The sequence below is a fragment of the Cornus florida genome, unplaced genomic scaffold, assembly GCF_030987335.1.
Source record: "Cornus florida cultivar Cherokee Brave unplaced genomic scaffold, ASM3098733v1 CherokeeBrave_3.0.0_Hap2_Chr11, whole genome shotgun sequence".
NCBI lineage: Eukaryota > Viridiplantae > Streptophyta > Magnoliopsida > Cornales > Cornaceae > Cornus > Cornus florida.
In genome coordinates, this window is record NW_026775581.1 from 67,214,972 (window position 1) to 67,242,962 (window position 27,991).

Consider the following 27,991-nt stretch of genomic DNA (forward strand, 5'->3'; position numbering starts at 1 on the left):
AATTGGGCTTCGGGTTGGGTTCGAATAGCATCGGCTTCTCTCTCTCTGATCGCTTCTCATCGCCGTTGTAAACCCACCCAATCGTGCATATATCGTCACCGGCGTCATCATCTTGCCCTGTCTATTGCTTCACTTTTTATTTTCGAAGGAACATAGATCGATACCTAGTTGTATCATCTATACCGATCCAAATCCTCGTTTCCATCTCTCTCTCCTCTCTCTCCTCTGGTAAGCACCTCTCTCTCGCTCTATTAATATGCGCATCCTTATATATATATATATATATTATATGTTGTTTCCTTAAAACTAGAATGATTTTGTTTAGGGTTCTCAACGCAAGCTGGCTAGACCAATTGATCAGGAAATCAGTATCTAGGGTTTGGAATGCAATACATGCTCTTACTACAATGCTTATATACATATATCACACACATATACATGCGGAGATAGACATAGATATAGATAACCTGTTGGCTCTACCGATTATGTTCATCATACCCATAATTCAAATTTTGTTAAGCTTACCTTTGAACTTAGAATCTAGTTTTGAGGCTTTCTGAGAACTTCTTACAATCTTCAGTGGGATTGTCTTTACTGCAATATGAAGGGAAAAGAAATAAATTTATACCCATTGCTAGTGATGTGATTTTGATGTCTTGCTTTTATTGCAATATGAAGAAATTAAAATAAAATTATACCCATTGATAGTGAGATGATTTTGATGTCTTTGGGCTAGAGATCTTTTTGTCTAGCAGTATCATCATGTTTATGTTTCACTATGGAATTTGGTGGAACACTTCCACTCTCCTCTTAGGCTTCATCAGGTACAATATCATTTAATTGTTTTCAAACCGTCCCTCTCTGCCAATAATTCTTGCTTTATGCCTTGGGATTCATAACATAAAAAGAAGCTTTTCTAAAACTTTTTGGTGTATGATATTGTTATTTATTTTGACGTTTCAAAGCGTGAATTTCTTCACCATTGCAAATGATTCAAAGGATGAAGCTTGAGGCAAATTATTATTTTCTTTTCTTTAGATAATCCTTGTCAATATGACAGCGATGACCAGTAGTCTTTTTTTGTTTTTGTTTTTGTTTTTTGTTAAACAAGTACACAAACACACCCAACTCAACACCTGCACTATGCCTAATGAGAACTTGAACCCTTAATCTCACATATGGGAAGGAAACGAGATACCACTTTAGCCAAATAGTTGGCTAATGATCTTAATGCAACTCAATTCAACAAAACCTTGTTCGAACTATTTAGGTTGGTGACATGAATCATCATTCGTCATGTTTTCTAGGGCCATTGTTTTGTTTTATTTAACTACATGCTACTATGTCTTCTCTTGCTATCTTAACATTTGCCATACATTCTCTTGCATTACTCTTCAAGTGAAACAAGTCACCATTGGTTCATGTACTCGTATTATTGGTAAATGGAAACACCATCATAGTTGATTTTCTCTCACTTTATTTTAAAGTTCTACTTCCACCTTCAGACCTTCTCATGAATGACATTGATTTTTTTTACATTCTCATATTATTGAACATTCATTTCAATGTTCCCTTTTTCTTCACAATCATATATGAATAGTCTAATATCTATTTAGTGAAAATTTCCTTCCAACTCAAAGGGTAATAGTGATGAAACGTTATGTTTGAAGCATTCTTCCACTTAAGTTATCCTCCTTTAATTTAATGAGTAATAACAATTTAAGTCTATCATTCCCCATGAATAATTGAGCCAAAAAAATAAAATTGTTCACTTATTTGTATCTCCTAATCTCAAGCTCTTGTTTTCTCAAATGTGTAGTTTACAATCTATCTCCGGTTCAATTTCATCTGTTAATATAGTATCACCTGTGAGATCAATTAGTGCCCTTACATAACTTAACACACTATATATATGAGCCAAATGTGTGTGTGTGTGTGTGTGTGTATATATATATATATATGCTTTATAAAAAGGGTTAATTTCATTGACACCCCACGAGGTTTGGACAAATTTCACACAGAGACATCTTTTGAAAATTACTATCACTCAAACCCCAAATGACCTTTCCGTCACTTTTACCATTAAAAAAGTGCAAAATGACAATTTTGCCCTCATTTTTTAAATCTATTTTAATTCAAAATATCAACAAACTTAAAAGACAAATTTGCCCTCATTATATATATGTGTATAGAGAGAGAGGACACCAATTAATGGTGAACCAAAAGCTTCAACTGTAGACCCGCATATTATATGACACACATAATATATATATATATATATATATATATATATATATATATATATATAATATAGATCACACAGAATGAATAAAGCTTTAGATCACACACATATTATATATGTAGAAGACTATGATGATTTCGAGGGCCTAGATTTGAAAACTTTCCATCACTGAGTGGAGATTTTATTCACTAATGATTTGCATACAAATCTCTCACTCTCCAACTCCGAATATAACCAGAAGCCTTTAGATACAAACATTGTATGTTAATAAGGAATTGATAGAAGATTAATGGTGTATAAGCCAAAGGTATTATAATAATATATTGTTATTGATTGGTAATTGTGTATATTTACTTTATATTCTTTGTTTTTCAATTTACTTCTTAATACATAAATATTTGCTATAAAAATTCAATTTTGCAATACAAAGAAAAAAAAAAAAACATTAATTCTATTTGTTTCAATTCATTATCTTTGTTGAATCTTCAAAAAAAGAAAAATTGTGAATTCTACATATGGGTGTTCATTCTTTAGACTGTGAGAAAGAGGGATAATATATATATATGTGTGTGTGTGTGTGTGTGTATAAAGAGAGACATGCTAGAGAGAAGAAGAAAAGGCTGAGGAAATGGGTCTAATGGGGGGTAGAAATGTCATTTTATACAGGAAACAAATTTTTTTATAAGTCAACATAAAGTCACAAGGGTAGCAATGTCATTTTAGAAGCAAAAAGTGTTTTGATGTCACTTAAAAGTAACTTTTGGGGTGTGAGTGAAGAACGGATCAAACATTTGTAATGTGAGTGAAGAACGGATCAAACATTTGTAATGTGAGTGATAGTAATTTTCGAAAAGTGTTTTAATGTAATATTTGGCCAAACTTGAGGGGGTGTAAGTGAAATTAACCCTTATAAAAAAAGATATATATATATATATATATATAAAATTTTGTATAGATGAATATAATTACGTACATACATGCATCAAAGTTATATGAAATGAAGTGAAAGTACTCCCAAGTACTTGTCCAAAAAGAACATTCAATTTCTAGTTATATATGTGTGTGTGTGTGTTTTCTCTCATATGGGCACTCAAATTTAACTCTACTGTTTGAGAAAGCTCACCAAAATAGTCTCCACGGGTTGCATAGTATTGAGGTACTAGCATTTAAATTGAATACGGAATGTCATCTTGAATGTTTCTAGTCAGTTTCATAAGGAAAAACACTACATTGTGGTTCTTATATAAGAAATCTTAATCAAGCGGATTAATTCGTTATGGCCCTAATAAATTTAATAATATAATAATAATTAAGAGAACGACTGATGAGTGGCGCAAAAGTATTTTAGTACTTATATATAAAGACAAGGGGAATATACAAAGTTGTGCTAATTATTGTGGTATTAATATAATGAGTCATGCCATTGAATTTAGGGAGAGAGTGATTGAATAATGAATACGATGGGAAATTGAAGTGAAAGAAAATCAGTTAGATAAATGCCGGAAGGTCAAAGATGGCAGTTACTCCCTCTGTCCCAATTTAGATGTCGCTTTTGGGGAGTAGGAATTTTTAAGGGGACATGTGGGACATGCCTTGTCTCTCTGAAAAGTTACTAATTTGCCCGTCTAAGGTTTGAATATTCAAGTTTGAAATTTTAAACTCCAAGGACATATATGGAAAGATGTAAAATATATTATTTGAAAAAGGAAAGTGACAATTATTTTGGGACAAACCAAAAAGGAAAGTATGATATTTTTTTTTTTTGGGACAGAGGGAGTATATACTTATTGATGTGACTAATAGAAAGAGATACGAAGAAGAAAATCTTCATAAGATTTTTATTGATTAGGGAAAGCCTTTGATATGATACCTATAGATCTAATATGGGTTGAAAAGACTTTTATGACCTTGCTTAAGTATGAAATCTCCATTATGCCCTTGGGTATAACTCAACTACCGAAATTTTCCTCGTTCCAGATAAGGTGTTTAGGAGTCTTTGGGGTGGGAGATTCTCAGATTCTTGTATGTTCTCTATGGCCTCAACGAGGATAACGTCCAACTGAAGGGGTTGGCCTGTAGTAGGTTGAGGCGCTCTAGCTGAGCCTTGACGAGCTTGGGGCTTTTTTGGAGCCTAGGCGCACCTTTAACAACTATATATTTTCCTTGGTGTGTTGGAGGGGATTTTAATGTTATCCACTTCCCTAGTGAAAGGTCGACGGGGGGTAGGTGGACTTTGTTTCTGGAGCAGTTTTCTGAGTTCATTGCCAATTTGCAATTGATTGACTTGCGATTGACTTGCGGTTGGAACGGGCGACTTTCACTTGGTCCAGTGGTAGCGAGTCTCCTACTCTCTCTTGTTTGGATAGATTCCTTTTGTCTGGAGATTGGGAGGAGAAATATTCGGATGATGTTCAAGCGGCGTTGGCTAGACCAACTTCGGATCATATTCCTATGGTCCTGGATTGTGGGGGATTACGAAAAAGAAGCAATCCCTTCAGATTTGAGAATATGTGGCTCCGAGAAAAGGGCTTCATTGAGAGGGTCCGCTCTTGGTGGGAGGGATATGATGTGATTGGCACTCCAAGTTTCATTCTTGCCGGAAAATTACGTCGCTTGAAGGACATTAAAAGATGGAATAAGGGGGAGTTTGGGAACAGTGGAGGAAGAATTGAGCGTTCTCGGAGATTGGTGAGAATGATCTCATGGAGGGATCAAGATATCTTGGGGAGGTTTTGAGAAATAAAAGGGTGGTATGCTAGACAGGGATTGTTGAAATTGCTAGGTTAGAAGAGATTTCGTGAAGACAGAAATCTAGAGCCCCGTGGTTAAAGGAGGGGGACCGCAATACGAAGTTCTTCCATAAACTTGCTAATGCACGTCAAAGGGGCAATCATATTGGGAGGATGTGGGTGGAAGGGGAGTTGATGTGTAATGATGAGGAGGTTTGTAGAGGAATTGCCTCTTTTTATCAGAAGTTATTCATTGAGCCTCACAATGGAGACCGTTACTTGGGGGGCTCCTGTTTTATTCGATTTTCGAGGTGGAGAGTGTTGGTTTGGAGAGACATTTTCTAAAGAGGAAGTGTTGAAGGCGCTGTAATGGGGTTTTATCCCTAGGTCCTGACGGGTATTCCATGAGATTCCTTCAACAGAGCTGGGAGGTTGTTAGAGGGGTGGTGAGGGAATTTTTCATGCCTTTCATTCTCAGGGTCGTTTCGAGAAAAGTTTGAATACCATATTCATTACTCTTATCCCCAAAATGGGGGATGTGTCTGACGTTAAGGATTTTAGACCCATTAGCCTGGTGGGATGTATCTATAAATTAATTGTTAAAGTTCTTGCTTTGAGATTGAGAGGGGTTTTGGATGGGTTTTTTCGGATTCCCAAATCGCTTTTATGGGTGGCTTCCAGATTCTTGATTCAGTCCTTATTGCGTGCGAGTGTGTTGATTCTAGATTGTGCAGTGGGGTTCTTGGGGTTTTGTGCAAGTTGGACATTGAGAAGGCTTAAGATCATGTCAGTTGGAGTTTTCTTCTTTATTTGATGGGGCAAATGGGCTTTGGAGAGAAATGGAGGAGATGGATTGAGTTTTGTATCTCAAGTGTTAGATTCTCGATCCTCGTGAATGGAGTTCCGACGGGTTTCTTTGGTAGTTCGAGGGGCTTGAGGTAGGGAGATCCCCTTTCTCCTTTTCTTTTTCTCATTGTTATGGTGGTTCTTAGTAGGCTGATGAAGATGGCGATGGATCTGGGTTTCTTACGAGGCTTTCGGGTGGGGAGAGATGTTCTTTCTCAGCTTGAGATCTCCCATTTGATGTTTGCAGATGACACTTTGGTTTTCTGTGATGCTAACGTGTCTTAGATGAGATTTTTGAGATGTGTTTTGATATGGTTTCAAGTTGTTTCTTGGTTAAAGGTAAATGTGGGAAAGAGTGTTTTGGTTCCGGTTGGAGTGGTTCTTGAGATTGGTACTCTTGCTAACACTTTAGGATGTTGCACTGGTTCTTTTCCCACTTTTTTTTTTTTTTTTTTTGTTCTTCAGTGGTTGAGAGGATTGACAAGTTGCAGCGGAATTTTCTTTGGGGAGGGAAGGGGGAGGAATTCAAATATCATTTGGTCAACTGGGAGCAGGTTTGTAGCCCAATTTGAAAGGGTGGGTTAGGTAGTAGATTTGGGGAGGATTTTGGTGGATGGTGCTCTCTTGAGGTGAGAATCTCAGGTGGTGTTGGGGTTTGGAAATTCATTTGAAAGGGTTGTGATGAATTTTCTAAACAGATCATGTTTCAAGATAGAAATGGTAGTAGGATTCGTTTTTGGGAGGATATTTGGTGTGGTGAGCGTCCTCTTGCTCTCTTCTTTCCTAGACTCTTCAGGATTGCCACGGATAGACACATCTTGGTGCTTGACCACTATCACCTTGATAGTGGGAGAACGTCCTGGGATGTGCGTTTTGTGAGGAACTTTCAGGATTAGGAGAATGAGGAGGCCATTGGTTTTTTGGAGTTGTTTTATCATCAGGACTCAGGAGATTATGGACAGAGTTCCTGATTTTGTGGTGTGGGTTTCATCTTCCCAAGGTCGCTTTGAGGTTCGGCCTTTTCACCAGGTGTCTTACGGAGGTTCCAGGGGATGCATTCCCGTGGAAGGCTATTTAGCATTCTAAGGTTCCTCTCAAAGTGGTCTTCTTTGCTTGGACATTGGTTTTGGGGGAAGATTCTGATCCAGGATGATCTCAAGAGGAGACTGGTTGTGGTCAATTATTGTTGCATGTGTTTGAGAATTGAGGAAACAATTGATCTTCTTTTGCATTGCTCAGTAGTAGCTTGGGACTCTTGGGTTCTGATGTTAACTTTGTTCGAGGTTCAGTGGGTTATGCCTAGGTCTTCCAGAGGTTTGGTTAAGGCTTGGAGAGGTTATATAGTGGGGGGCCACGCTCGCAACTTTTGGAGGGTCACGCCTTTATGCGTCTGGTGGTGCTTATGGCTTGAAAGAAATAGGCGATCTTTTGAAAGAAAGGAGACTCCTATTGGCGCGCCGAAGTTCTCCATTATTAGTCCTCTTTTTTGTTGGGTTCTTGGGAGAAATTGTAAATCCATGGATGAGATTGTTGATTGTTTGGACTCTTTGAGAGTTTAGAGGCCTTTTTAGGTCTTGTGTTTACTGTGGGATGCGTTCCCCTTTTGTACGCTTTTTAATACATCTTTACTTATCTAAAAAAAAAGTCTCCATTTTGTAAAAAATTGGTCAACCAAATCTTGTTAATCTAGCATGCTAACACATTAAAGGACATGTATGATGGAAGCATGACTAAAGTTAGAGTGACTGGCCTTTGGGGGGGGGGGGGGGGGGGGGGGAGTATGATGGAAGTGTGATTATAGTTAACATAATTGTAAGGAAAAAAGAAATTTTCCTAGGCTTACACAAGGCTCAGCATCAAGGCAATATCTTTTTACCTTAGTTATGGATGAACTAACAATACACACACAATCAGGATGAGATTATATGGTGTTTACTTATCAAAAAAGAGATTATATGGTGTATGCTATTTGTTGATGATATTGTTTTAAATAAAATTAGAAAATGATTAAATGTTAAATTGGATTCTTAGAGGAAGGTCTAGAATCTAAGATAAATAGGAATAAGACTAAATATATAGTGTAACTCAGTAAATTTAAAAACACAAATAAAATTGTAGTGAATTTTGAGGATCAAGAGATATAAAAAAGAGGACATTCCACTATTTAAGCTCAATTATTCACAATTAGCAAGAAGTTGGAGATGATGTTAGTCATAGAAGAATGAATTAAGATTGAAAGAGAAGTTCTATAAACAACTAGTAGACTAGCCATTTTTTATGGGACAGAATGTCTCACATCTAAGAACCAACGTATGCATTAAGTTAATGGAGCAAAAATGCAAATGTCGAGAAGGCTTATGATCATGTTTGTTGGAATGTATATGCTGGAGAGGTTGGGTTTTGGTCTTAGATGGACTAGTTGGATTTACCAATTCATCTTGATTGCGTGTTTCTCAGTTTTAGTGAATGTTTCCTCCGTTGGATTTTTTGGTAGCTCTCAACGTTTGCGCCAGGGCGACCCTCTTTTCCTTTTTTTGTTTATCATTATTATGGAGGCTTTTAGCAGATTGATGAGGAGGGCAGAAGAGTTAGGTTTTATTACATTGTTCTCGGTGGGAAATAGTCCTAATTAGCTGGCTATCTCTCATTTGCTTCTTGTGGATGACACAATCGTCTTTTGTGATGCTAGGGTGGATCAATTGAGATTCTTGAGATGTGTGCTGGTATGTTTCCAAATCATTTCAGGGCTGAAGATCAACATTGGGAAAATGAGTTGGTTCTAGGTAGGGCAGTCGAGGGAATTCAGGATTTAGCAAACATTCTTGGGTTTGGTGTTGGCTCTTTCTTGATTTCTTACTTAGGGCTACCCTTGGGAGCTATGTCGAGGAGGACTTCAATTTGGGATCCCGTTGTCGAGCGGTTCGAGAGGAGACTTGCAGGGTGGAAGCAGCAGTATCTTTCGAAAGAGGGGAAGATTACTCTTATGAAGAGTACCCCTTCAAATCTTCCAAACTATTTCATGTCTTTTTTCTCGACGCGAAAGTCTGTTGTTTGAAGAATAGATGAGATCCAGAGAAATTTCTTATGAGGTGGCATTGGTGATGTGTTCAAGTACCACTTGGTTAACTAGGAGAAGGTGTGCTCCCCTCTTTAAAAGTGGGGCTTGGGCATTCGGGGCTTGGATTTGTTTAACCAGGCTTTGTTGGGCAAATGGCTATGGATATTTGGGTGCGAGATGCGTACGGAGGAGGGTCATTGTTTGCCGTTGTGGGGAGGGAGACGGTGGGTGGTTGTCTAGGGTATGGGTATTTGGAAGCTTATCCGGAATGGGTGGGATGTGTTCTCTAAATGTATCCGTTATCCGTTTTAGAGTTCACAGTGAGAGTTGCATTAGTTTTTGGGAGGACCGCTGGTGTGGAGACTTTGTTTTGGCTTGTAGGTTCCCTCGGCTTTTCAGGATTTCTTCAAGTAGACATGCTTTGGTTGCCAACTGTTATTGGCTTGATAACGGAGGTTGACTTGGGATGTGCAGTTTTGTAAAGAGTTTTATTGACTTGCTAAGTTCTTAGCCTTGCTTTACAACTAGGTGGTGGAGGGTGTGGGGATGGATGATTTGGTGTGGGTGGGCACACCGAGAGGGGTGTTTGAGGTTAGGGTTTTCTACTGCAGTCCAACGGAGACCCGAGGTCCTACCCTCCATTGGAAGGCGATTTGGAGGTCGAAGGCTCCCTTGAAGGTGGCGTTCTTTGTTTGGTGTTACTTTCAGTAGCATTCTCACCCTCGACAATTTTAGGAGGAGACGACATATTGTGGTTAACTGGTGTTGTATGTGCAAGAAAACGGAGGAAACAATGAATCACCTTCTTCATTGCCTAGTGGCGAGGGATGTTTGGTCTAGGTTTTTGGTTGCGCTTGGCATGTCTTGGGTGTTCCCAAGATCCACAGTGGATATGATTGAGGCTTAGAGAGGGTGTTCAGTGGAAAGCCAAGCCAGGGATGCTAGGAGGGCCACTCCCCTTTGTTTATGGTGGGGTTTGTGGTGTGAGAGAAATAGGAGATCCTTTGATGGAGAGGAGACTCCTATTTGGTCTCTCAAATACAGTAAACTGCATACTTTATTTTTGGGGGTTAATGGGCATAATTGTAAATCTTCGGGGCATCTTTTGGATTTTGTGGATAGCTTAAAGCTATAGTTGTCTCCTTTTGTAGCACTCCCCACTTGAGCCTTTTATGAAATCTTACTTATTAAATAAAAAAAAAGGCTCACATTCGTGAGTAGTTAAAGTAACACCTATTGGAAATAATTTGAGAGAAAAGCAATTAAGATGGTTTAGACATATACTAAGGAGATCATTAAGTGTATTAATTAGGAGGAGTGACACGATCTACATTGAGGGTAATATTAGGGGAAAGGGAATACTAAACTTACCAAGAGTTATGGATTAATGGTATCTCCTCTCTCTACTAAAGTGGAAGGAAGATTGATAGTTCAAGTCCCAATAGGGGCATAAACCATAAAGTGAGTGGTGGCAAAAATGCAAATGTTGAGATGAATGTGTGGTAAGGCAAGAAATGATAGAGTTGAAAATGAATACATTCTTTTATTTTTTTTATAAGTAAGATTGTATTAATGTGCCCAAAAGGGGGACGCATCCCACAAATGGGGCCTCTAAACCCTCTTAGAGCCCAAAATATCAGCAATTTCTCCCTAGAACCGAACAAAAAAAGGGTGCTAATAATAGAAAACTTATGAGTCCCAATAGGAGTCGATCTCCCATTTCTCTCTAGCCATAAGCACTTCCAGACGCATAAGGGCGCAACCCTCTAATAATCCCGAACTTGGGCCCCCACTGTACGATATACAGCCTCTCCGAGCATCCACCACAGCTCTTGGGGACCTGGGCATGACCCAAGTTAAAAATCCCGAGTTAAAAGTGAATACATTCATGAGATAGTTGAAGTAACAATCATTGGAAATAAATTGGGTGCACATTGATTGAGATGGTTCAGACATGTGCTAAGGATATTATTAAGCGTATTAATTAGGAAGATTGGCATGAACTACATTGAGGGAAATGTCAGGGGAAGGCCAAAATTACCAAGGGTTGTGAATTAACGGTATCTCCTCTACCTCCCAAAGTGGAAGGAAGGTTCAGAGTTCAAGTCCAAATAGGGGACAAAGTGTATATGCATTGTTTTCATATGATAACATTTAGTTTAATTGAGATTATGGCCTTGTATAGAGCAAAATTGAAAAATCAAAGTAGTTGCAAAAAGGTTTTGCTGAGTGTATATGATCACGAGACTTTAAAGGTTTGGCAATGGATTAGTTATTACATTTTCGTGGTTTTTCTTGTAACAATGATGAATAAGTTGAGGCTTTAGACTATGTATGTACTGATGTTGATTTTGATGAATACAATGGAAAGGTGGAATAAGAAAGCTGAGAATTTGTGGCACACATTGGTGGATCTTGATTTAGATTTTGGGGTTAGGTTTTGGTACGGGATAGGCTGTTTCTTAGTTAGGTCTTGGGTGATGTAACCTAACTCTCACACTGATTTGTTCGAATATGAAAGTTAGCAAATTGACTATACTTTTCTTTTCCCTTTTAATATAGAAAAATATAGAAGGTAAAAAGATCAATAAATGATAAAAGAAAAGATAGGAGATTTATGGTGCAACTTGTCTTCCATGCTTCTTGTCTGCGAAGTTTAGAAGAAGAAGAGGGGAGCAGATGGGTGGGGTGTATGGGCCAATTTAAGAGTTGAGGAGAGAGGGAGAGAGAGAGAGAGGCGCCGCGGGGGGGGGGGGGGGGGGTAGTTTTTTAATGAAACTTTATTCATCGGGGAAAAAAGTATCAGATTAGAGACGTGAACACAATTTGGAGACTGCATAAAATAAAGCAGAGGTGACACAGTTTGATAAGTTTCTATGGGCTGATACTATTTGTCAATGAAACCTCTTTAATGGCTTGAAGGAACTGAAAAGTAAATCTTGATTGTGTAAAATCTTGACACAATTTGGAGAAATAGAGACTGCATAAAATAAAGCAGAGGGGAACACAGTTTGATAAGTTTCTAGGGGCTGATACTATTTATCAATAAAACCTACTAGTATTTAATGGCTTGAAGGAACTGGAAAGTAAATCTTGACTGCGTAAAATCTTCCTACGCATTGTAGTGACGCATTAGAATTTGGATGTCTTTCTAAAACCCTGAAGGAGTCGAACATAGAACATAAATATTTAAGTTAAAAAAATTTAATTAATAGCTGCAGGTTTGCTTGCAGATTTGACAACGAATATGCCTCAAAAGTTTGTTATCATGCTAGAATGATGGGCTGGATTTAGACTTGACATATTCTTGATATAAACATTTCGGCCTTGAGTTTTTTGTGTTTGTGTACTACTGAAAATATCTTTTCACCATTTTGGTATTGCTGATGGATATGTGGCCTTTATCCCAAACTGATGTCACCTAGCTCTCATACTATTCTTCAAACATGTGGTGGACCAATAAGTTGTGATTCTTCTTTCTAAATACATGAATAGAAAGAAAATGTTAAGATGGGATAGAGAGAAGAGAGAGATGGTATTTTTATTTAGAACTACTAATATGACTGAAACTATTTCACTAAATTGGTCGCCACATCTTCTGCCGATGCATTCCACAGTGATTATGCCTCAGAATTTTTTTTTTTTTTGGTGGTGTCAACTACAATAAAGTAAATATATGTGAAGGATCTTCATTTAAAACATTGTTGACTAAATTTATATTTATTGGGTGTGGTTTGTCCTCTACTGACTGGATTTTACTTCTTCCTTTTCCCTCCAGTTTGAATGACCTCGCAGCTGAATACAACCAATGGCTTCGAGTATGTTAGCTGGAGAGCGAAGGTATCAAAATGTCCTTTTTTTTTTTTTTTTTTGCTATCTTTGATTTTATCAGTCAAGGTCTTCATAGTCACCTTAACGGGGCCAACTTAGAAACGTGAAAGATATATCATTTGCAGTAAGACAGTATCTGAAAGATGTAGGATCCATGTTTGACTAGCATGACATACATGTGATAAATTTGGAAATTAGGATGGTGGAAATCATACCATATTGCTGAGAGAAAAGGAATATGGTAGCTCAAGAGAACTTTCTTTTTATTGCTGAGGAAATAATCTCTTTTATTAGATTTTGAGGCCATAATATTGTTTAGGGATAAATCTTTAGTTAGTATTCACTTGCAACAATCCAGCACATAGAAGGGGCCCATTTCCTTTTTATTTCTTTTGGTAGTTATTTAAATTATGTTTGACACAATATGCATGGATCAGATAAATGAATATAATCTGGTAAGTTGAGAAAACTTTGTCAAAGCCTATTCATATAAAAGTTGCTAATTTTGTTGTCAAATTGTTTTAAAGCTGATAACAAACTAGATGAACCATTCACTTCCAGAACTGAATGAAATATTTATTCACTTTGGTGAAGTGGATTATTATGTCATTTTTCATTTTTGAAGCACACTTGTTGCTTGGTGCTCATGCCTTTTGTTTTGCATGGCTGATTGTTTTTTTACATGCCATGTATTTATATGAAGTGTTAGTCTAGTGATTGATCTGTGGTAGTTGTTGCCACCTAAGTAGCATAGACACGGGACATGGACACGATACAACACTGATACGATGACATGTTGAATCCTAAAAAGGTAGGACAAGATGTGGCGTGGATATGACTATATATAAATATAAGTTTTTATCCATATACATCTATGGTTGTTAAAATCTTGATCTGGATCGTGGAATCTTACGATCCTATGATCCCAAATTGCTAAATCGATCTTGATCACATGAAAAATCACTGGAAAGTAGGTTTGCAGTAGCATCGGTAGAATCAGATGTAGGATTGTAGAATCTCCTGCTAAATCTTGTTGTTTTGTTTTTCTTCTGAATTTATTTGGGCCTACCGATCTTGGGAAATTATTTCAATCATTTTAAATATAAAGCCCAACTCTTAGGCCTATTTGTATTGAAAAATAAAATAAAACACTAAAATCAAAGACTGAATGTCAAAAGTAGAGACAATCCAGTTCTGAATTTCAATGGTATGGCCTTGAAAAATTGCTCTATTTTGCTTTATCTTCTTAATTTCTTAGTTCTTTCTCTTTTCAGAACAAGAAGCGGAAAGAACTTTATTTTTCTGCCTATTTTTTATCCATTCTGAAACAAAACAAAGAGAGACTTCATTTTTTTTCTGCTGTTCTTTCTCTCTCTATTTTGTTATTTTCTAAACCAAAAAGTAATCAGACAATTAGCCAGCTACATTGTACTTTTCTCTCTGTTTCTCTGTTCCCTTTTTCTATTTGATTAGGCTTTACTTTAATTTCTTTTGTGAGATTCTGCTTGATTGTTTTGCCGATGCTTTTGTAAAGAGGAATTCAAGAAATTGATTTTAAGTATTTGCCATGTGTCTTGGCATCTTTTAATGTTAGTTGATTTTGCTAGAATGTTGTTCAGGTTGATTGTTTAGCCTTATTCTCTGCTTATATCAAAGATATTTGATTTAGAAAGTTAGTTTTCTAATAGTTTTATAGAATCTTATGATCCTCAATCCAATCCTACGACCATGGGCCCCTCATCAATCCTACATAGAATCCCAATCCTGACAACCTTGTCTACATCTATTGAGTAAGATTATTATTGAACTTCAAAATTTTATTTTATTTTTTTATTTTTAATTTTATACTAAGAGACACATAATCTAGAAGATTAAGTTATGCAAATATTGTAATGGTTATCATGTCATATATGTTATTATTCCTTTACTTTGTCATTACAATGATGTTTGTCCTCTATGGAAAAGTAGCACTTTACTTGTAACCATGTGTATAATGTCAGCTTTTCTTAAAGAAAAAAAGTTGAATAACAAAAGATGTTCGGACATGCTACTCTAGATGTGTTTGTATTATATAAAATTTGTGTTAGGATTGTTTCGGAAGTGTCAGTCAAGTATGGAAGTATCTGTTCTTCATAGATTACTACATACTATGTAGTTATTTTGAAGTGCTAGTCTACTAATTGATCAATGACATCTGGCATTACACTAATGTCTTTACCTATATATATATATTTTTTCACTGAATGGTAGTGCGTCACCCTAGTCTTGCGCTCTCCTCTCTAAAGATGAATATTGTTTTCATTGCATTCTTAGACATCAGTTCCTTTTCTTTATTTTTTTTAAAATTAAACTAAATTTTTGATAAGTAAGATATCATAAACGAGCTCAAAAAGGCAGCGAACCCAAAAGGCCAAAAGACTACAACGGACGCCCAACATTAAAGTTTCAAGCTATCCACAAAATCCAAAAGATACCCCATAGATTTACAATTTCACCCATTAACCCAAAAAAACAAATTTGACAGTACATTGTATTTGAGAGACCATATAGGAGATTTCTCTCCCTCAAAAGATCTCCTATTTCTCATGTGCCACAAGCCCCACCATAAACAAAGGGGAGTGACCCTCCAAGCATCTCTGACTCGGCTTTCTACTATACACCCTCTCCAAGTCACTAACATGTCCATCGTGTATTAGGAAAACACCCAAACCATACCAAAGGCACCCAAGAACATAGACTAAATATCTCTCGCTACCGGACAATGAAGGAAAAGATGATTGACAGAATCTCCCGTCTTCTTACACATGCAGCACTAGTTCACCACAATCTGATGTCTCCTTCTAAGATTATCAATAGTGAGAATGATTCCAAGAGCGGCTGTCCGAGCAAAAATAGGCCACCTTCAAGGGGGCCTTCGTCTTCCAAACCGCCTTATCCAAAAGATACCCCATAGATTTACAATTTCACCCATTAACCCAAAAAAACAAATTTGACAGTATATTGTATTTGAGAGACCATATAGGAGATTTCTCTCCCTCAAAAGATCTCCTATTTCTCATGTGCCACAAGCCCCACCATAAACAAAGGGGAGTGACCCTCCAAGCATCTCTGACTCGGCTCTCTACTATACACCCTCTCCAAGTCACTAACATGTCCATCGTGTATTAGGAAAACACCCAAACCATACCAAAGGCACCCAAGAACATAGACTAAATATCTCTCGCTACTGGACAACGAAGGAAAAGATGATTGACAGAATCTCCCGTCTTCTTACACATGCAGCACTAGTTCACCACAATCTGATGTCTCCTTCCAAGATTATCAATAGTGAGAATGATTCCAAGAGTGGCTGTCCGAGCAAAAATAGGCCACCTTCAAGGGGGCCTTCGTCTTCCAAACCGCCTTACAAGGGAAGGAAGAATTTGGGGAATCCATCAGGCTTTAGTAAAAGGACCTAACCTCAAAGACCCTCTCGGGGAACCCACCCAAGTAAGCTCATCCATACCCTCACCCTCCACCACCTGACAATATATCAAAAGCTAAGAACTCCGTGACCTCTGAATGCTCCCAATCATGAAATGCTCTATGAAGCTGCACTTCCCAAGTCAACCTCCCATCATCAGGACGATAACAGTCAGCAACTACAGCATGCTTGTTTGCAGAGATCCTTTTGCATCATAAATTAATATCCCATTTGCGAATTCTACATATTCTAGAAAACACTTCTCATAATTTAAGCTTGTTTATTATTGGACATTTTAAATGGAATTTTATTTATTTTTTGTCATGAGTAATTCCATCATTAACAATGAGTAAAGCTTTTTTATGTTCGTTTAATAAACGAGTTGAGCCTAAACAATGCCGAGCTCAAAGATTAAGGGCCCGTTTGGCAATCGCTTTTGCTTTGACCCGAAGTAGAAGCAGTGTTTTTGCTTTAGAGTGTGTTCAACACTATTTTGAAGCTTGTTTGGTAACGTAAATTTTTTGAAGCAAAAACATGAAAGCATGTTTGGTAAAAAGTATTGCAAGTTTGAAAAATTAAATGGCTAGTTAAAAATATCATTTTAGATTTTTTTTTTTTTTGACCAGTGCTTTTGCTACAGCACGGAAGCAACCAAAGGTATCATTTTTATGCTTTCGATTTTGGCTTCTTTTTTGGAAGCGCTTCAGTATTATTCAAATGACAAGGAAATGTTACTAAACATGCTTCGTGCTTTTGCTTCGCTACAATACACTAGCGAAAGCAAAAAAAAAAAAATGAAGTAAAATCAGTTGCCAAACAGGCCCTAAAGCTTTTTTTAGGTTCATTTAATAAACAAGCCTGAGCCTAAACAATGCCAAGCTCAGCTCGTAGGCTTGTGAACATGCTCTTACAAAATTGTTTTAGTTCACGTTTCTTAAGCCCATTATATGGTATACATATATGGTTAATTGGTCATAGACCCCAAGGTAGGTTAAGCTCAGGCTATGCATTTATAACATGTACATTTAGTCTGAAACCCACTAAATCGTCCGCATTAAGGTCCATATACTTACCCAAAAGGGAAAAAAAGGCTCAAAAGTTTGTCATTTATTACATTACAAGAAGGTCCACAAATTTTGCAACAGACAAGAGAACGCTCCTCCCTTGTTACCTCTCTATGGCCTCCCCCCCACCACCACCACTCTCTCTCATCTCTCTGCAGCTTAGATGTTTTCTACTCTCTTGCGCTCATCTCAAATCAAAATCGTATTTCTCTCAGGCTACGTTTGGCACGTGGGAATGGAATGGAATGGAATGCAGGCGGGAATGTAATGAGACTGGGAAAGGAATGGAATAGTCATTCTCATTCTTTTGTTTGGTTGCAAATATGAAATGATGTAGGAATGGAATGATCATTACCATCGTTTGACCAATTTAAAACCTAGAATGGAATGATTTTTAAATTGACTTCTCCAAAATACAACTTTTAGTGACAAATAAATTGAATTAACAAAATAACATTCTTCTACAATATTTTTTTAAAGAAATGATAGTCGTGGTGGTGGTGCAAGGCGGAGGAGGTAGTGGAGATGAAGTCGGTGGAGGTGGTAGTGGTGGTGGAAGGTGGCAGCTGTGGTGGTGATGACAACGACAGTGATGGTGATGGTGGCGGTGGCAGTGGTTTTTGGACTTGGAATGTGAGGGCTTTTTGTGAACGTGATTATTATTTATTTATTTTAATTCTCCTTGGGAATGGAATGGTAATTCCATAGGTTAAGAAGTGGTATAACCTGGAATGGTTTGTGATATCCCAAGATTTAATTAGGCCTTCTAATCGTGTTAAGTGATTCTTAATCGTGTTTAGTGGCTCCTAAACGTGCTTAGTGACTCTTAATCATGATTATTAGTAACATTGGGTATAAAGTATGATTATTGAAGTTATGGGATTTTATTTGGAGGCATTTGTGTGATTATTTAGTTGGTAGGGGAGAGGTTGCAATTAAACCAAAATCTAACTTGGTGGCAGCCATGTGTCAAAGCCATGAGTCTTTCTAACACCTGGTCTTATAGCCCAACCAAAGAGACACATGCCTTAGCACAACCTTAAACCTGTTGCTGCCTTCCTTTTGTTACAGCACAAACCAAAGGAAAAGAGAGGGAAAAACAAGAGGGAGAGCAATGAAGAAAGGGAAACAAGAAGAAAGTTGTAGGATTCCTTCTTCATAGTATCTTCATCACTCTTCGGTAGGGTTCTTTATTGTTTGAATGGCTTGGAGTGATTTTGCTTCAAATCTCTTTATTGACTGTGAAAATAATTGTTTTGCTTAAATTGCATATATGTATTTTGCTGATATATTCACAGGTATATGTATAGTTTGTGAAGCTTATTGTTCACGAAACCTTCTTGAAATTCTGGTTAAGGTTTTTCTTACTGGCACTTCGTCTCACCCCACCATTTTTCAGGTATAGAGGTCCAAGTGGAGGAGTTTGTGTGCTGATCTTTTTGATATTTGGAGCTTACCTTAACCATGTGTTTTAGGTTGTAAGCTGTTTTGTGAGGTAGTGCATCAGAGTAGCGCAATGGTCAGTTGATGTATGACACTTGTATATTCTATGAGAATCATTTGTGCTGCGTTTGGTGTGCAGTAATGGAATGGAATGGAATGGAATGCCTATTCCAATCATTCCTTTGTTTGGTATGCAATTTAAAGTGGGAATGGTCATTCCATTAGAATGAAAATCCATTCCACAACTAAACCTATTGAATGGCCATTCCATTCCCAAATAATTTTTTTTAAAAAATCAACTTCCCAAAAAACCTTCGTAGTCCAAGTCCAAAAACAATCATTACCTTTCACCACTACCGCCGCCGCCGACTTTCACCATTGCCCACCGCCATTCGCCGCCGCCACCGTCGCCACCACCACCACCGCCATCGCCTTTCACCATTGCTGCCACCACCACCACCGCTACCACCTTCCACTGCCACTACCTACCGCCGTCGCAACCGCCACCGCCTTTCACCACCACCACCGCCACCTCCTTTCATCACCACTACCACTTTCACTACCACCACCACCACCGCCTTCCACCGCCACCGCCTTCACCACCACCACCGCCGCCTTACACCACCACCACCACCACCGCCGCCACAGCCTTCTATCTCCATCGCCATCGCCATCGCCATCGCCATCGCCTTTTATCGCCACTGCCATCACCATTGCCTTCCACCACCACCGCTGCCACCGCCGCCACTGCCTTCCACTACCACCACCATCGCCACCACCATCGCCGTCCACCACCACCATCGCAACCGCCTTTCACCACCACCACCACCACTACCATCGCGACCTCCGCTACCTTCCACCACCATCACCACAGTCGCCTCCATTGGCTTCCACCATTGCCACCTACACTACTATATCCTTCCACCACCACAACACTACTGCCACCGCCTTCCACCAACGCCACCGCTGCCTTACACCACCGTGCCGCCGCCGCCGTCGCTGCCTTCCACCATTGCCACCACTGCCACTTTCCAACACACAACCTACACCGCTACCGTTTTCCACCTCCACCACCGCCACTGCTACCATTTATTTTAAATTTTTTTAGAGAATGTCATTTTGTTAATTTAATTTATTTGTTACTAAGAGGGATATTTTGGAGAATTCAATTGGAAATTTATTCCATTCTAAATTTTAAATTGGTCCAACCAAACATTAGAATGGTTATTATCATTCCATTTTTACACATTTCATATTTACAACCAAACAATAGAATGAGAATGACCATTCCATTCCCACTTGCATTGCATTGCATTCCATTCCTGCACACCAAACGCAGCATTGATGTAATTGAGGATCATTAATGAAATTGATGTATTTTGAATTCGGGTCGTGACATGGTTTTTGTGGGAATGACCATTTCAAGGGCATGACCTTGAATGGTCATTGCAACTTTTCTTTTTCTTAGTAAACAAGTAAAGGGTCTAAAATGGTGAAATGGGCATTCCATTCCATTCCCGCGCACCAAACGCAGCATCGGCTCACATGTTCCCATATCTCTGTCTTCATATTTTCTGTTTGATCTGAATCTTGTGAGATGATGAAATTGAAATTGCGATGGAAGTCAGTGATGGTTGAAGATAGCTTTGACCAATGATGACGATGGCTAGGAGGATTGTTTTTGCACTAGTGAAAGATTAAAGATAGTTTGATTTGTATACTTATACACTCGTGTAATTATATATACATGAACACGTGTTTGTATCTATATCTATATAGATATAAAATTGAAGTTTGAGACATGAACGGTTCCGAGTCGGGCTTGAGCATGGCTGGGCCTAGCTTGTTCAAACTTTGTGACGGATTTTACAATTTGAATCCGAAACCACTGAAAACTCGGATCAGTTTGGCTTGGTCTATTTTCAGCCCTACATATCTTGTGCTCATACCCTTGTTGTGTCGCTTTGACACGGGTACGTGAAGGGAAATAGAAAAGTCTATGTATTTGTGTTTGTTTTCTCATTCTGAGAAATATTCTCTCGAAGTTGGTCTTGGTGTTTAGGATTGCATGGCATTCTGGTTATTTCTAATGCTCAGTTGTTGTATGGTGGGTTTTTGCTTTTATCTTTTCCCTTTTTGTTTATGGTCAACTTCAGTAAATAGCTAGTTGAATGTTCTTTTTGCTCTTTTGATTATTCTTCTTGATGGGTCTTGTCTGGATTGTGTCCTTACATTTATGTAAGTTAGCATGATCGTTGTGGAATCTCCATTGGATTTTGAAACTGTTCTATTGTATAATACATTATCTTGTGTCATTTGGTCATTACTGAAGGTGGGCTTCAGCGAGAAGAGGTGGCATGACTGTTTTGGGGAGAGTTGCTGTTCCAAAACCTCTGAACTTACCCAGCCAAAGGTATCTGATTTTCTGGTGGACTATTATCTGTTTCCTTGAGTTCCTTGGTTTGATCTCTGAAATTCTTTTCAATGTTGTTTCAAGGTTAGAAAATCATGGTCTGGACCAAAGCATGGAAAGCGTTCCCAAGTGAGTGTTTCATTTGCTATAGGTTTTTAGACTCTCTCTCTCCCCATCACAGAAAGGCACACACGAACATGGTTTTTATGATCTTTCTGTTCTCAATGCTATTCTTACTTATTATTTATTTTTTAGGTCAGAAATTCAACCAGTAACATATTTATATGTTTTTCTTTGTATTACGTTGAATTGATTTACATAATTTTTCTTCACTTAATAGGGGAACCCTTAGCTGGGGCAGTCGTTCATCTTCGTCTGCATCAAATGCCTGGTGTTCCTCGGCACTGTCTCCAAATGCTGATGGTAGTGCTGGTTCACCAAGAAATCTCAGTGGTCGCCCTTCATCCAGTGAAGGCAGCACTCGACCATCATCTGCTGGTAGCAATAGAATGCATGAACCTACTCTCAGTGCATGGGGTCCGCACTCAAGGCCTTCATCAGCTTCTGGGGCATTAACATCAAATCAAACATCACTGATGTCATCGCGCCCTCGCAGTGCAGAAACAAGGCCTGGTAGCTCGCAGTTGTCACGTTTTGCTGGACTGTCATCTGATAATTCAGTACCATGTGGTCGACCTGGTACAACTGAAAAATTGGTATGGTGCTGGACTGTCATTTTTTTTATTGGGGTGGTGATTTGGTGGGTGGGTGGGGGGTGGGGTTTAGGTTTTTCCCTTACATTTTTTTTTCTTAGTTGGTACTCACACACACATGCCTCCACTGCCCTTTGTGAAGTAGGGCCTGATACCACTAGGCCACTGCCCGTTGGTTTTTCCCTTTATTTTCATTATTAAAGATATGGTGCAATACAATGTTGGAGTCATATCATATGAAGTGATTAGTAAAATATATTGGCTGGAGCATATCATATGAAAGTGATTAGTAAAATATATTGGCTGGAGTGCTGCCTCTTTCCAATTTTATACCTTGTGTTGTCACAGTAGTTTCTTTTATTGAGGCTGCTGCATTGTGTTTATATCGCCTGATTTGTTTTAGTTAATCTCTATGTTACATGTAGGGAGTGGCATCCACCAAGAAGGATGGGTTCTCTCTAAGTTCTGGAGATTTTCCAACACTTGGTTCAGAAAGAGACAATTCTGGAAGGAATATTGAGCCACAAGGTGATTGACTTTCCTTTCTAATACTTCTATGCCATTTGCCTACAGTTTGATGTTTCTTTCTTGGTGATTGTGAATTGTTCTCCTATTGTCTCTGATTGGTCCGTTAATTTGGTCTACTAGTTGTATTCTTTGCAGTGTCAGGAACTGTGATTCTCTGTTGAATTTGCTCGGGTTCCAATACGTGGCAATGGCCACAGTCGGTCATGGTTGTGGTGATTCAGTAATGTTGAAAAATTATCAAAGATAAAGCACGTTTAAGTGACATCATTGTACTTTCAATATTACATAAGTACCAAATGGAAGTAAAATCAAGGTCAAGAAAGTCAGAAATTGATTCACGGACAATTTTTTTAATCTAGCTTCATACAAGAGGTCTAGATTAGAGTTTGCTAATCTCATTACCCTGACCTAAATCAGTTAAAAAATATCAAGCTAGTTTCAAACTTACTAAATGGAATACCCAAGAATATTGACTAACATTGAAGGATAGATTGTATGTATTTTGTTATGGTAGGTTGGAGTCGCTGAAACTACAATTATGTAGCATTTTTGGAGCACATCAAAGCAAAGAACAAAAATAAAAGAAAAAGAATGAGAAAAAAAAAAAGATGGCTGAAAAAGGGCTTGAAATGTTCATGCACCCTACAGTAATGTTTTACTAACTGTTTTTGGAGATGTTTATGGGGAAAATATGCAATACAATTTGAGTGTTGATTTTTTTTATTTCATGTGTTTTTGATTGGCTTGATCAACAATTGGTGGCAGAGAGTGACTCTTATGGTCGTCCTGGTTCATCATCCAGCAGAATATCATCGGCAGAAGAGAGGAACGCAACTTCATCAGTTGGTTTGTATACATGCAATTAATTCTTCTATTTTTCTTCTTCTGGATATATGCATCCTTTACTGATGGCAATTTCTATTTGCTACAGTGTTTGAAATTTCATAATTGAAAAAAGTATGTGTGATGTCATTTTAGGTGATGCTTCTGCATATGCAAATGCCAAGAGTGGAACTGCTAATACCTGGAAAAGAGATAATTCCCATCATGATGAAGATGGGTTCCGGCCTGGTGTGGAGAAATGGCAGGGGGATCCCCAACCATACCTGAACACTAATGTTCCCCCTCCACACTTTGACGCTTGGCATGGTCCTCCAATAAATGCTCCTGGTGGTGTTTGGTATAGAGGACCTCCAGGAGGTCCACCATACGGACCTCCAGTTGCTCCTGGTGGCTTTCCAATCGAACCATTTCCTTATTACCGTCCTCAAATTCCAGCTACTGCCTTGGCAAACTCGCACCCAATCCCTCCACCAGGGGCCGGACCAAGAGGGCCCCATCCAAAAAACGGAGATTTATACAGACCTCACATCCCTGATGCCTACATTCGGCCAGGTATGCCAATTAGACCTGGTTTTTACCCTGGTCCAGTGGCCTATGAGGGCTATTACGGCCCTGCAATGGGCTACTGCAATTCCAATGAACGAGATATTCCGTTTATGGGAATGCAAGCACGTCCCTCTGTTTATAACAGGTATCCCAACCAAAATGCTCCTGATCCTAACAATCACCATGGCACAGTGGGCACCCATGGATCTACTGGCAGACAAGCTGAATCTGGTCATCCCGATAATACTCGAGGACCAGTTCTTTTGAAGCACCGGAATGAATGGGGAGGAAAAGAGGATGAAGGGGACCAACCAAGGGTGTACTCTTTGAAGAATGAGTGGGGAGCAGGCCACAAAAAGAATGAAAAGATTCACTCAGGAAGATCAACACTGAGTGAAGATGTTCCTTCCCGAACTTCTAATAATCGAGCTGGTTATTCTTCAGACTCTGTCAAAGTAAAGTTACCTGAACATATGGGCAATGGAAAAGCAGTTGAAGACATTTTGGTAAAGAAATCAGGAAATGTTGCATCGGCTTTGCCAGATGTGCCTCAAATAATCCCAGCTACTCCAAAAGATTCAACTTTAATGCAAAAAATTGAGGATCTGAATGCAAAAGCTAGGGCTTCTGATGGACGACATGATGTTACATCTAGTTCTAGTAGCGAAGAGCAAAATAGTAGGTTACAAGTCAGTAATGCTAAGGCCAACATTTCTGCAAATGCAGTTGGTACTGGCGCCGTATACACTAAAAGAACTCATGCCAGTGGAGATCTTATCCTGGTATCCCAAGAAGTGGATGTTTCTGCAAGGGACAAGACCCTTCAGGCAGGAGTTGCCAGTGGGACATCCCTTTCAAGGTTTGTGATTAGCATGGTTCTGTTGACATCAAATATGTTATTTCCCATGTTGGGTAAAAGACTCATTTGCAAATTTACAGGAGAGCTAGTCATGGTATGCAAGGCAGAACTGACCATCACAGTAAAAGGTTCAACACTAAGGATGCTGATGGGTGGCAAAAGAAATCTCTTGTTTCTGGGTCTTTAAATGCTGTTTCATCTGCAAATATTGGACCTACTTTTAATGTTCATGTAGAACACCATACATTTGTGGAGGCTGATGAGAAGTCTGGGATTAATCTTCAAAGCAAGGATGAGGAAGAATCTTTGACACTAATGTATGATCCAAGTGATTGCGATGCACAGGTAATATATATATATATATATATATATATATATATATATATATATATATATTTATTTATTTATTTATTTATTTATTTATTTATTTTATGCCTCTATATTATATTTTATGAATTTTGGTATGCTATTTTCTTTATGTATGTATTTTGATCAGCGTGCTAAGATGAGAGAGATAGCCAAGCAGCGTGCAAAGTTACTTCAGAAGGAGGAGGAAGAACGAACAAGAGAGCAGAAGGCAAAGGCCCTTGCAAAATTGGAAGAGTTGAACAGGCGTATTCAGGTGGCAGATGGTTCGACTCAGAAGTTTGAAAAGGTTCTGCCTGGTGCTGCTATCCCACAAGGGCAAGAAGTATCCCAAACACTTGCTGAACCAGTGATGGTTTCTAGCAAATATGAAAAACCAAGCTCCTCGTTGGTATTTAACCCTAACGCCGTTGCTCAGATTAGTAAGGGTAATACCATTGTGGTGGAACTACCAGATACTGCCCAACATGATCCCGTTGTTCCATGTGGCCAGCCTTTGGCCTTGCAACATGATGCTCAGAATGCTGTTGCTGCTAAATGTAAAGCTGCTTCCCAAGTTAATGATGGTGGTGTCTCCAGGCAAAAGCGCCTGGGCTTTAAACAAAAGCTGAATTTTCATTCGGAAATGAAAGTTACTGAAGAGCCCATTCCCACTATTTCAGCTGAGGCACCAAAAATTAATTCCGATGTAGCTGTTGATGATAATACATCTACTGAGGTTGTTTCTGAAGTTGGCCCAAGTTGCGAGCCTTGCTCCCCCATTAACCCAAATATAATGACTGAGACCACGACACATCAAAGGAGGAAAAACAACAGGAGCAGCAAGAACAAGCACAAACTGGAGACTTCTGTCACTACTTTACCATCTTCAGCGCCAAAAGATGCTAATCCTGCAAAAATTTCAATTGGAGGTGGAGAGTCAAAGGCATCTGAGTTTGAGTTGGATCCTAAATCAGTTCAGTCACTGACTGATGCTAAACATGCAATTCAACCGTCGGAGCAGCACTCTGTTTTACCTAGTGAAGAGGCCACTGGTAGAGTAAATAACCATCGGAAATCTCAGCAGTCTCGCCGGATGCCAAGAAACCCTCAAGCTATCAGATCAGCGAAATTCCATAGCAGTGATGCTGTCGTCTGGGCTCCTGTGCTGTCACAGAACAAATCTGAGGTTACAGATGAAGCCAGTCAAAAGAATTCACACGATGCTGTTGCTCCAGCAGCAAAGAGTGAGTATCTAGTGCAGAATAATCTGAAAAGTAAGAGGGCAGAAATGGAGAGATATGTTCCAAAGCCGGTTGCTAAAGAATTGGCTCAGCAGGGAAGTGTCCAGCAACCACTCTCATCTTCAATCAATCAGACTACATCAGATGAGACTGTTGGGAGAGCAGAACCTGGTTTTCAGAGCATTGAAAGTTCTCAATCTGCTAATTCAGCAATTGGGAATATTTTGTCTACTGAGTGTAAGAATGGGAATAGTAAGCAAAATAAGCAGTCAAAAGCACATGGATCGTGGCGCTTAAGGGTTTCATCTGAATCACCACATGTGAAGGAATTGCAAGATGGATCGTCTTTTACTTCGGACCCTGGCAAGAATGTTCAGAAATCTATAGACCAGCATCAATCTTTCATTCCTGACGTAAACTCAGTGGAAGGACAGCCAAAGTTTTCTGATGAGTCTGAAGGTTGTAATACTAAAGATAAGGGAGTAATTGACAGAGGAAACAGACATCTATTCAAGGGTCATAGGAGCAGCAATAGTTATTATGATCATGATCGCAGAAATATTAATAGTGAGGACACGCATAAAAGTTGCCAACAATATGCGGCCCCAGAAATAAGCCAAGCAGACAGAACTGGTTCTACAGGAGAAAACCGCGGTGTTGGGGAACGAACAGCTTCTCATTGGCAACCGAAATCACAGGCATATTCAGCTCATTATCAACGAGGAAGCAGGTTTGTTGGAGACGGTCAAAATGTTAATGCTGAAGTTGGTAGGGCTATCAAGAAGGATTTCCCCTCCCAGGATAGGGTGCATCTTCCACCACATGACAAAGAGAGCAGTGAAATAACGGCTCAGCCTCACCTCAATCAATCTCTTTCTGAGGAAAAGAGTGTGGTAGAGGCACAAAATGTAGGGCATCCAGAGGCTAGGAGAGAAAAGAAAGTGGCTTCATTTAAAGGACGTTCCCACTCCCCGAATCAAGATCATGCTAACACGGTTGAACTGGCTCCTCCTGCAGATATGGATACTCAGCATGAGCAGCGGTCTTCCTCAGGGTTTCACAAGAATGGAAACCCAAATAACCGTACTAGCAGAGGGCATGAATCTCGTGGGGAATGGAGCTCAGCTGGGCAAGAGAGCAAACAGCATAATATACCTGCAAACCGAGAGAGGCAGAGGCAGAATTCACATTATGAGTACCAGCCCGTTGGGCCATACAATAATAGCAAGTCTAAAAATTTTGAAGGGCAAGATGGCTCGCACAATTCAAGCTCGAGATACAGGGATAGGGGTCAGGGTCACTCGACGCGTGGTGGGGGCAACTTTTATGGGCGGCAAAGTAGCAATGTCAGAGCAAACACCGGTTATGATTGATGGGGAGGATACCATTCCTCTGAACACTGGGTTTTGGTGCAATTAGCCAAGATTTCAGGTATTAATTGTTTTGTCGGTACTGTTTAAATTGGCAGAAATCACGTGCAAGAGCAGAACCAAGGGGCAAAGCACATTGCGCCGAGGCAAAATGTTGTTCATGTTCATGTGAGGTACTCAGATGTTGATTTGTTTCTTATTTTAAAATGTAACTGATATTAGTATCTTATTTTGGTCATGGCTTGTTAGCTGTGGAACCTTTGGCATTTTCTGGCCTTGTATTTAGTGATCATTATTTATATGCACGAGATATGGAATAGTAGTGGGGAGGATGAATTAGGGCAAGTAGTTCTTGGTTCTTTTTGTGAATAAACTTGACTCGCTATTCTTCATCATCATCTTCTTGTGTTTTTTTTTTTTTTCTTTTTTTGTAAAATAAGTTCAAGTACCTTCT

The 27,991-nt window shown here is 39.0% G+C and overlaps 2 protein-coding genes across 2 annotated transcripts; both read left to right on the forward strand.

Annotated features, from left to right (window-relative positions):
* LOC132285697 (protein MODIFIER OF SNC1 1-like) lies at positions 1 to 27,932 on the forward strand. The gene is made up of 10 exons (XM_059787886.1): positions 1 to 228; positions 12,654 to 12,715; positions 21,009 to 21,089; positions 21,174 to 21,218; positions 21,430 to 21,805; positions 22,228 to 22,330; positions 23,096 to 23,176; positions 23,309 to 24,578; positions 24,659 to 24,923; positions 25,075 to 27,932. The coding sequence occupies exons 2-10, from the start codon at positions 12,684 to 12,686 to the stop codon at positions 27,538 to 27,540; spliced, it is 4,719 nt and encodes a 1,572-aa protein (XP_059643869.1). The 5' UTR covers positions 1 to 228; positions 12,654 to 12,683; the 3' UTR covers positions 27,541 to 27,932.
* Positions 5,977 to 8,872, forward strand: LOC132281228 (uncharacterized). The gene is made up of 4 exons (XM_059782950.1): positions 5,977 to 6,075; positions 6,157 to 6,208; positions 6,283 to 6,371; positions 8,507 to 8,872. The coding sequence occupies exons 1-4, from the start codon at positions 5,977 to 5,979 to the stop codon at positions 8,870 to 8,872; spliced, it is 606 nt and encodes a 201-aa protein (XP_059638933.1).
* Positions 27,933 to 27,991: the final 59 nt, after the last annotated feature.